At 39.1% G+C, this 11,582-nt stretch overlaps 1 protein-coding gene across 3 annotated transcripts in view; it reads left to right on the top strand.

Moving 5' to 3' along the window:
• The window catches only part of rab3gap1 (RAB3 GTPase activating protein subunit 1), a 63,396-nt gene extending 60,856 nt beyond the window's left edge, over positions 1-2,540 (top strand). For all 3 annotated transcript variants that reach the window (XM_079619626.1, XM_079619627.1, XM_079619628.1), the window contains one exon: positions 1,651-2,540. In XM_079619626.1, coding sequence (XP_079475752.1) covers positions 1,651-1,881 — 231 coding nt within the window. In that variant the 3' untranslated portion in view covers positions 1,882-2,540. The remainder of the gene's footprint in view (positions 1-1,650) is intronic.
• Positions 2,541-11,582: the final 9,042 nt, after the last annotated feature.

Below are 11,582 nucleotides of genomic sequence, written 5' to 3' on the forward strand. Positions count from 1 at the left end.
TTCCGCTCCTCGGCAACCAACGAGAGGAACGTCTGCACCTCGTCCACTGACCACGATTCAGCCATTTCTTGTTTGATTTTTTTGAACTTTTTTTGTCAAGTAAAAACTCTAAAAACAGGTGCTACCGCGTTTGCTGTTGTCTGGCTATTTAAATATAGCGGGTTTAGTGTCTCGTGTAGCAAATATACAATGACGCTGAAGTGACGATTCTGTCTGACCAATCAGTGATCTGCAGTGTTTTCACGTCACGTTTAGTATCGGTACGGTACGCTTGGAACCTCAACAGAGGTGGTACCATTTAAAGCGAGCTGAAGCGAGCCGTACCGTACCGTACCATGCAGTGGAAATGCGCCATAAGAGAGCCGTACCGAACCGAGCCGTACCGTACCATGCAGTGGAAAAGCGCCAAAGCGTGCCGTGCCGTACCGAACCGTACCGTACCATGCAGTGGAAAAGCGCCATTTGTCCCATAGATGGTCTTGCTTTAACCTCGCGCACGAGCAGATCCGTTTGCTCGCTAGAGAAGCCTTTTTCCGCTTGCAAATCCCTACATGTAAATAGCGAATCCGCCATGGCACGAGAGCAACTGGCTTTTAAAGGGAATAGGAGATGAGACCCTGATTGGTTTATTGCCGACGTTACGCCCAAAACACACTCATTACTCATTAAGAGAATAGAGGCGATCCTTTTAGTCCATGCGCCGGGAGCACCGACCATTTTTCCCGTCGTTAAACTCGCAAAAGTGGATTCGGAAACGCCCTATCTGCACTTAGATCGTTAAAAAAGGGTCCTCAATGTTGATTCAGTTCAATAACAGTGTCGATCTTGCACCATCAAATCAATTATAAATCAATAAATACAAGGAATGCAAAAAGTGACTTCAGTATATCGGTGCTCTCTGGGTGTAGGGATGATTCCACTCATAAGAAAAAACAATCCAAGGCACTCGAATAATTAGTTTCAGAAAAATATAAAGTGCTATATAAATGCCTCATTCATAAAAAGCCTTTATTTTTACATGGCTTAGATTTTAAAAACAGGTGACAAGCAACGGCACACCTACACGTTGCGGCCAATAAGCCTTCATCAGGGTGTGTGTGACAAACACAGTCAGAGTTCCTCTATCAATTACTCACAACAACAATCACCTGGTCATGTGACACAGGACAAACAGAAGAGACAAAGTTCATATAGTGAAACTGGAAAAATTAGAATATGGTGCAAAAGTTAATTTATTTCAGTAATTCAACTTAAAAGGTGAAACTAATATATTATATAGACTCATTACATGCAAAGTGAGATATTTCAAGCCTTTATTTGTTATAATTTTGATGATTATGGCTTACAGCTTATGAAAACCTTTTCACAATATTCTAATCTTGAATTTGGGGTTTCATAAACTGTGAACCATAATAATCAAAATTATAACAAATAAAGGCTTGAAATATCTCACTTTGCATGTAATGAGTCTATATAATATATTAGTTTCACCTTTTAAGTTGAATTACTGAAATAAATGAACTTTTGGCATGATATTCAGATTTTTCCAGTTTCACCTGTAAACAAAGAAAAACATTTTTTTCTTATAATTATAAAACAAAGAACAAAAAAAAAAAAAGCCTGATGTGTTTTGTGCGCTGATGTGTTCAGGCCGCCCTGCTGGCTCCGATGGAGGAAGAGACGGGCCGTTTGGGAGGAGCGGATGACAGGAAAGCGGTTCCAGATTTTCCGCCCCCTGCTGGACGGGAGATTCTCCTTCGGACCTGCGTTCCTCGACCCGCGCCGTTCTCCAAAGCCCTGCCCCAGCGCCTCTTCTGCGTGCTCATGCGGGACGAGTTCAGGCTGGCCGGGGCCTTCTCATCCGACACCTCGTTCTTCTGAGCGCATCCGTCGCCGCCGCCGTGTGCGGGACGGCTTGGTTAAATGGGACACAGCTTTAGTGAAGTCAGCGAATGGTAATGGTGTCTCCTGCTGTTCTTACAGAGTTAAAACATTGCACATGTAATCGCGGGAAACGGCTGTTTCTGGATCGGCCCTCAAGGCAACTGCTCTTCTGAGGGTCTCGTCACCTTCGCTTGGATGTTAAAATGGTTTTATATCTGGTGGGTTTTCACACATGCTAATAATATCAGTTCCCCTACTGTGTGTTTGATGAGCAAAGCTTTAGATTGACTTCGCCTTAGGAAACATCACACACACACACGTTACTCACTGACTAGTAGTAGTAATTTAAAAAAGCTGAGATCATGTAGCATTTAGCATTGTATCGGTTTCTGTCTCGGGAGATCACGTCGAGTGCGTTCAGATGTGTCGATTCGCTCTTGTGCCGCTTCCGCCAGAACGCCAGTCGCTTTCTGCTAATGACATTAATGTAGAAGTCTTGTCTGATGATGTATTGTCAGTCTGTGCTATTATCTATCTCATGCATTTCATTTGACCAGATCTAAATGTCAAACCGATATGATCATCTGCATTGTAAGATTGTCCTAATTCAGTCGCAGATTTGACTTGATGAAAAATAATAAAGTGTCTGAACATAATTAGGCTTTTCCAGCCAAACTTGTTATTGTCGTTGTTCTCGTTTCATGATCATTGCCTCATTAGCGCTCTGTGCCGCTCGCGGTGCTTTAATTGCATTAAGGGCTTTAAATGACGTTAGATCGTTAATACGGGACGTTAGTTTGAGGAACTTCTGCTCTGGATCAGACGAGTGCGTCGCGATGACGTCTTACGACCCCAGAAACGTTCACACAAAGAATGATAACAATGACAGCTATATCAGCGTCCACTCCAACTTTGATTATTCTAAGCGCACACTGCAGTTTAAGTCCCCCAGAGTGTGTGTGTGTGAAGTTTTAGCTCAAAATACCCCACAGATATTTCTATATATCTTGTTAAAGTCACTTTTTGAGGGTGAGCAAAAACGCACCGTTTTGTGTCTGTCCCTTTAAATGCAAATGAGCTGCTGCTCCTGGCACAGGGGGCGGAGCTTCAAGAGCTCTCTTCCTTTTACCTCTCTCACACACACACACACACACACACTGAACATTTCAAAAACTTTTAGCCTTTTATGTTCAAACCGGAGTCAGAAAATGATGGAGAGACTCAAGAAGAAGAGACAACATGTAGAAGAACAGGACATTTCTGAATGGTTAGTTGATGAATTTATGTAGTTTATAGTTATCTTCTAGTCATTGATTAGCATATTATGTCATGATAATCTATAAATTGTGTTCAGGGGGCGGGGTTTATGTAAATTCTAGGGTTGGTGATGTCACTAACCCGGGAGGAAGCTTGTGTAGTTCCTACCAGCCGTTTGTTGTAGTCCTTAAAAAGCGATTTCTGTAAAAGCAAATATCTCCCTTTACTCTGAACTTTGAGCGTTGTAACTTTGCAGATGTTGTTTATGATCAAACAGCAACATTACACACTAACTACAGTTAGAAAAGTCAAATCATAATCAAACACCTCTGGTACAGCAGGATGGATTCTGATTGGCTGTCAATATTTGTATCGTTCCTCTGTGCGACAAAAACACAATTTTTAATTCATAGCAAGAGGTAATAACTATATCAGCGTTTGCTGGATGATATCGTGAGGTTTATTATAAGCACGCTGCTGTTTTGTCGTCTGTCTCTTTAAATGCTTGAGCTCTTTAAAACAGGATGGATTCTGATTGGCTCTCGTTCTTCAGCTGGGGAAAAAAACGGTCAGTTACACAATACACAATAAACTTTTTATGTATTTTGGCCGTTCATTTACTCGACAACAGCGTTTTAAGGGCCTGAAAACTCAAACTATGGAAAACGGGTTTCAAAGTTATTGAAAACAATATAGTTATCGTCGTCGTGTAAACTATAAAACCGTGAATTTGTGACAACGGTGACGTCATTTTTGCGCATAGTTTTTCTTTATGAAGTGACATCGCCATCTACTGGCCTGGCAGCAGAATATGCCATTTTTAATCGTTTTCACGAATCCCTGAAACTTACGGAAACTTACTACATTAATTTTTTTTTTCCCTTGGATTAAGAGTGATTTTGATAAATGGATATTTGTATTGTATCATGTGATTTTGACTAGTTTTATACGCGTTACGTATGCATAATAATTTTGAAGGAAGACCTTTGAAGGAAGAAGGAAGGGTTGGTGCTAGACAGACTTTTGACTCTGGAAAAGGCTCGAATTTATGTTTTTGGACCGGGAATAAGTCTATAATAGTTTTTGAGAGTTTGATTTCTCTTAAAATGTAACTTCACAAAGAAAAAGTAAAGCTTTACAAGACAGGTTATGGATTCACTCGTCAAATCATTTGAGCAACACCCTTGTAGAAAAATGGCTAAATTGAATTTAATAAACTTTGTTAGCTAGCTTTTCTAGTAGCCTCCAGTAAATGAATGTGTCTAAGAAAATGATTTATAAAACATATAATAAAGGAAAAGACAATCAGTCAAAGCTCAGCTTTATGAGGGGAAGAGAGCTATTGTTATTTTAAAAAAATTGGGCTTGAAATGCGCATTAAGATCAGAGAAATCAACATTTTCTCGGGGGAAGATGATATTATTTAATATATTGGGATATTATTTAAAGTCCTGTGGTGAAATCCAGTTTTTAATGTTGTTTATGTGTCTATGTGGTGTTGTTAATCTGCTTTAAGACAAAGCATGTGTAAGTTCATAAGTCGACAGCATTGCTGAGTATTTTCTGCTTAAAACTGCAGTGAACCAAAGACAGTCTCAAAAACACGGTTTGAAATCGCTGGTGTTTCTGACGTCACACACTACCTTGTACCAATCAGATCAACGTGTGATCGTCAACCAGTGGATCTCTGAGTGAGTGAGTGAGTGAGTGGAGGCGGGGCTCATTTGCATATTCATAAAACCGTGTATACTAAATAAGGCAAGGGTGTCGAGTTACATTCAAGATATTTTAAGATATGAAAAATTTAATTTTGATGATTAAAGATGAGTTTTAAGGGATAAAAATTAGGACTACATGTCGACTTTAATATAACTCTGATTGTGTTTGGCTGAAAAGAAGAAAGACATATACACACCTATGATGGCTTGAGGGTGAGTAAATTATGGAATAATTTTAATTTTTTGGATGAACTAATCCTTTAAGCGTTAGTTTAACTGTTTCTGGAAACCTGCCTTATAACCTCATATTTATACCATGCATTTATGCTTTTAATGTGTTGTAGCCTGGAATATTGTTATGCTTTATATTCCTGTGTGCGTTAGAACACATGAAGGGGCCCTTAGTTATCATCATTGTTGCGCACGGGCCTTTATGCATTTATCCAATGCGACTTTTGCATTAAAGCTGTCATTTATTTTCCATATTAACGCACGTGTTGTTAGTTTCACGCTCTTCTGTTGTGATCAGCAGGAAAACTTTATTTTCAGCACTTTATCCTGCGCCGATCGCGCTCAGTTTTTAGGCTACTCTGCGGTTGCGAACGGGAGACAGCTTGAGATCTCGCTGGCTTTGGCACCGTGCGATCGGTGCCGTGGGAGAAGCGCTTCACAGCTTGATGATCGGTGTCTGCTGGCTGGTCCCGTAGCGTTTCCATAAACAGAGATATGGCTGTGAAACGCTTTAACACCCGGAGCTCCGCTTATCACGGTTCTTGTTGCCATGGCGACGTTCAGCACGTCCCCCGTTTCCAACCGGCTCCCCTCTTTTTTGCCGTTTGGTGTTTGGCAACGCACACGCGTCGAGGAGGAGCGCGTGGGCGTCGGAGCGCACGCACACCCCCGCCGGTCTCTTCGGGACGACGGACAGATTTTCACACACATGTCTGTGTGGAGGATGGAGGCCTTGTTATTTTGAATTCCCTTTTCGAGGGCCAACCAAACCTTGTCCAAAATCAAACGCGCGAAAAACACAAAAGTTGATGCGGTGCGTAAAATGGAGGCGGCGACAACAACAAAAGGAGGTTCAGAACTTCTGCCTTTGTTCCAGTTTGAAAGCGCTTCTCTCTTTCCTAGCCAAACGCGGATGAGATGTTACAATAACTTTAGAGCAGAGAAGAAAAAAATTTAGCAAACCCATTTTTCACAAAGTTTTTGCTCTACTTTTAAACTGTATTCCCGCTCAGTGTCGTCTCCCTCTTCTTCCTCGCGCTAAACCCCCTCCGAGGCGCACGGGCTTGTTGTCATAAATCACGCTGACACTTCTCGGTTGGAGAAGACAGATGCGCCCCGGATAACGCGGATTACGAGCTGGATGCGGTGATTGAGTCTGTTTCTCGGACGGGTTCCTACAGTTGATGTCTAACACACTTCCTTGTTCTTAAACCCACTGGCAGTGTCTGAAGTTATATATCAAAATTGATTATAGGCTAGTGTTTATCAATAATGTATCAGTGTACATCAGAAATGTCCTGCACAGTTCATCTCCCACCTCTATTAAACACACCTTCCTTTAATTTTCAAGTGATCCTGAATAACTTAATTGATTGCTTCTGCTTCTGGTGTTTGATTAGGGTTGGAGATGAATTGTGCTGGACAGTCGATCGCTGTACATAATTATTTAATTTTTTTCATACATGTGCCTTGTAATTTTTCATCAAAATAACTTTTGGAGTGACTTCCATAGAAATACATAATAATAAAGGCTAGATGTCTCGTCCGCGCTGCTGGCCAATAGAGGTCGACGTCCGCACCTGGCGGCCATCTTGTCACAGTCAGCTCGCTCACTCGTTACATTGTTTTAATGGTGCATGTACTTTTTAAATAACCATAACTTGCTAAATTTTATACCGATTTTCAAACGGGTTGGTTTGTTATAAACGTCAGAGATGTAGTTATGACACTGCATACTTATGAATAATTATAATATTATATATTTCAACATGTTCTTATTTCTTCGTGTTATTATGTATATCTATGGCGACTTCTCTTCTCTAATGACAAGGGCGGGGCAACCTGTCACTCACATGAGATCCACCAATAGCAAACCACAACCATCCAGTCAATTCCCCATAGACAAAATCAAGCCCCGCCCACATTTGTTCTTGTTTGAGAAGTTGTTTCACTCGAATATGGAAGCTTGTTTCCGCCACAGAATAAAAAAGGTAACTGGGACTTTTTATCTTGCATTTCTGACATTTTATCTCAGAATTGCATGATATAAAGTCGCAATTGCGAGTTCTAAAGTCAGAATTGCGTGAATCGTGATATAAAGTCGCAATTGCGAGTTATAAAGTCAGAATCGCGTGAATCTTGATATAAAGTTGCTATTGCGCGTTATAAAGTCAGAATTGTGAGATATAAACTTGCAATTCTGACTTTTTTTTCAGAATTGAATGTTTATATCTCGCAATTCTGACTTAATAATGCGCAATTGCAACTTTATATCACGATTCACGCAATTCTGACTTTATAACTCGCAATTAGGAGTTATAAAGTCCGAATTGCGAGAGAAAAAGTCGCAATTATCTTTTAAAATGTTTTATTCTGTGGCGGAAACAAGCTTCCATAAATATTGGCTACATCACAATATCGAAGAAAAAACTGTTGAAAATTCTGTCTCATGTCGACTTTAATCCCGTCGCTGATGATGACGCTTTCTTTTAAATGTATATGGTGTCATACTTTTGATTTCTTCTTGTGAACAACAAACTACACTAACTGCTGTGTCTGAAATCAAATACTTCCCTACTATATAGTATGCGAAAAACAGTACGCCAAAAGAGTAGTATGCCCAAATAAATTGGCTGCATCCGAAATCACACACTTCCCTACTAAGTGAAAAACAGTATGCGTATAATGTACTATGTATGTGTAATATGTATAAATTATACTTATAAATATAATGACATCATGGCAAGCCTACGTCCATATTACATTCATACTACACACAATCATACAGAACATACTTTTTAGCTGTCTAACCAATTACTTATTCAAATTAGTTATTACTTATTCAAATTACCTATTCAAATGGCAGTAAAGCAACGCAGCTGGTCATGTGACTGTAACAACATGGCAGATGTAGTACGTCTGAATTTCATTCATAAGGTACAAAAAATCGAGTTGCATAATTTATTAATTTATTAATGCCGCACTGCATGCTGGGAGATATAGGTGAGCAGCATGAAACATTTAATTGATGGTCACCATTGTTGAGAGTCATACACTGATTCTTGATGGCTAAGTAATTATGTAAAAATAAAAAGTTTAATGCACTAAATAAATGTTTTTAAAATCCTTTATATTATTTGATAAACAGCATTGCTCTCATGCTGTAAAATTAAATGGCTTATATTATAAAACAACATTAAAAACACAAGTCCTATATAATTAAACATTATACACTGTACTGTTTGCTGGGTGTAAAATTGACATCAAATGCTAACAAAGCTTGACATTGTAATGACAGCAACATCATGACATCTTGACGTCAAATAAATGTTGAATTGACATCAAATGCCAACATAGCATGACATGAAAAATAACATCAAAATGACATCAACAGAGGTCAAATTCTTGACATCAAATTGACATCGACACTTTGACGTCAATATGACTTTCATTTTTGACCTATTTCGTGACGTAATTTTGACATCAGTGTTTGATGTCATATTGATGTTAAATTTACATCAAATGCCCACTGGGTACCCATATTTATATTATATAGATTGTACTTTTTTAACACTAGCATAGTGATTTCAAATGTAGCGTTAGTCCTACTCAAGACTGTAGGCTATGTGATTTCAGACGCAAGTATTGCCTATCACTGAAATTATGCAAAAAATATATTTCATGAAATAGTTTGGACTGGAAAATCAAAACCTGTGTTCAAATTTGAAGTTAATATCACAAAAGATAACACAGAATTTTGATTGTTTATGCTATGAAATGATACCTAATTCATGATGATTACTTTAATTAAACGCGTCAATTAAAACGTCACGGCGTCCTAGATTCATAAAAGATGAGTGTGGTCAACTGTTTTTGTCCGTATAATGAAAGCCAATGGGGTCCAAAGTTGTTTGGTTCCCAACGTTCTTCAAAATGTCGTCATTCACAGAAGAAAGTCAAACGGGTTTGAACAACATGAGGGCGAGTAAATTATGAGAGAACGATCATTTTATTTTTAGCATGTTTGTGTGTTAAACTCTTATTGAAATGAATAGGCGGCACATAATAATGAAAACATGATCTGTTTGTACAGAGAGTGTTAGGTCAGCACTGGCCACAAAAAAAATAGAAATGGTTTGTGTGTGTAGGAAGTGCTATATAAGATTATCTAAATCTGGTTTTGTGCCTCAAATACCAACTCCCACATGCACTAGGTTGCATAAGCTTCGGTGTCAAGATCTCTTTAAAGTGAAAACCGCAAAGTCTTCTCAAACGAACCAGCAGCTTAATGTGGTAGAGATGCAATGTTGAACATTCACGAGCATCAGAACTGATTGTTTAAACTCTGCTCGGCAACAAACATCATTTTAGACCTAATTTTAAGATCATGAGGCCTGTACTGGTGGCTTTGACTCCTAAATGAATTCGCACTGGCCTCTTTCTGTGAGAGCCAGACGTGCAGATTAGTGTCAGGATTAACTGATTGCTAAATAGGAGCAGATAGGACTACGTAGGTGGTTCGTGCTTCACTGGTTCGGCTTCAACTCCTCAAGCCAATCACAGGCCTCGTGTTGCGTACGGCTTATATTCCCCATTATACCAGAGAAAGGACTAAATGCCATTACACAGCCGATCCTGTCCCATGACAGGCTGTGTTTTATGTGTCTGTGTGATGTGCAGGTTTGCGATGTACATGCTGTCCTGAAGATGAATCTTAGCAGTTCCAGAAAGCAGAATTAAGAGCGAGCGTGGGCTGATCATTGATGAAGAGAGCTAATGGACCCTTCGCTGATCTCCTGAAACGACTCAATGGAAACCATAAAACCTCAGCTGCCTCTATTCTCGTATGCACGATTTTTACACTGAAAAAAAAAATTTTCTTAGTATTTTTCAGGTAAAAATATCTAAACAACCTGAAAAATGTAATACATTCAATCCAAATATTCCGGATATCTGTGGAAAAACTCATAAGGCAACATTATTTCATTGCATCTGGCAATGTGAGCACTTACAGTCCTTTTGGAAAGAAGTAATCGGTGTATTATCTAAAAATATTGCTAAAGAAATCCCTGTTTGCCCCAAAATCTGTATTCTTGGTTTACTTCCACCTGCCTTATCTGTGAAAATACATTGTAAATCTGTGTCTATTGCAAGCGAAACGCCTGATTGCCATACACCGGAGAAGTATTTATGGTCCATCTTTATCACTCTGGATCAAAGAATTGTCTTCTTGTATAGCAATGGAAAGACTTACTTACTAAATCAAACAAAAAAGCACATATTTTACAAGATCTGGGACTCCTTCCTTCATTTTCTAGAACAGAATGGACTGACTTTTGAGTAATACTAACAATGTGATCTTGGGTTTTCTTTTTTTTAATGGGTGTGAATATGCCTTTATGGCTCTCTTGTTGGAGTAGGGTGTTTTTTTTTTAGTTTTTAGTTTAGTTTTATTGAAAATCCTGTATTGTACATAATAAAACAATAAAAAAGATGTCTAAGCATTCTTAAATCAACATGCATTTACTTGAGGAGCAAACTGACGGAAGCTATTAAGTCTTGTTTTCTGAAAGTGAGTTTTTGCTTTAAACGAGAACAAATATCTGCTGATGGGGTCAGAAAAATAAACTTGTTTCCTCTTAGTATTTTTCTGATCAAAAACTCATTCATTTTGATTTTGATCTAATCTGGGAAACAGGACAAAGGCACTGTCCCATGTTCAGAAGTAACCCTGTTCTCTAGCATTCGTGAATGATTCCTCCAATGTTAAAGGGATAGATCACCCAACAATGAAAATTCTGTCATTAATTACTCACCCTGATGTCGTTACAAACCCGTTAGATTATTATTAATCTTTAATTGAAATTTGAGAGCTTTCTGTCCCTTCATTGACTACCACTTGATACTTCAAAAAGTTCATAAAGAGATTGTAAAACTAATCCATATGAATTGAGCGGTTAAGTCCAAATTTTCAGAAGAGACTATTCCTTTATATGATGAACATTTAATTTAGGCTTCTATTCACATGTAAGCATTGCTAAGCGAACATTAGCAGAAGCTCAACCGTACTTGATGTGCGAGGAACAAAACACTTGCAGAAGCTCAAACGTGATGATGCGTAACATGAGAATGATCCTCATTGGTTCCTGCAGAAGCTCAAACGTGATGATGCGTAACACGAGAATGATCCTCATTGGTTCCTGCAGAAGCTCAAACGTGATGATGCGTAACATGAGAATGATCCTCATTGGTTCCAGCAGAAGCTCAAACGTGATGCGTAACATGAGAATGATCCTCATTGGTTCCAGCAGAAGCTCAAACGTGATGCGTAACACGAGAATGATCCTCATTGGTTCCTGCAGAAGCTCAAACGTGATGCGTAACACGAGAATGAACCTCATTGGTTCCTGCAGAAGCTCAAACGTGATGCGTAACACGACAATGAACCTCATTGGTTCCTGCAGAATCTCAAACGTGATGCGTAACACGACA

The sequence above is a fragment of the Phoxinus phoxinus genome (assembly GCF_949152265.1).
Source record: "Phoxinus phoxinus genome assembly, chromosome: 7".
NCBI classification, from domain to species: domain Eukaryota; kingdom Metazoa; phylum Chordata; class Actinopteri; order Cypriniformes; family Leuciscidae; genus Phoxinus; species Phoxinus phoxinus.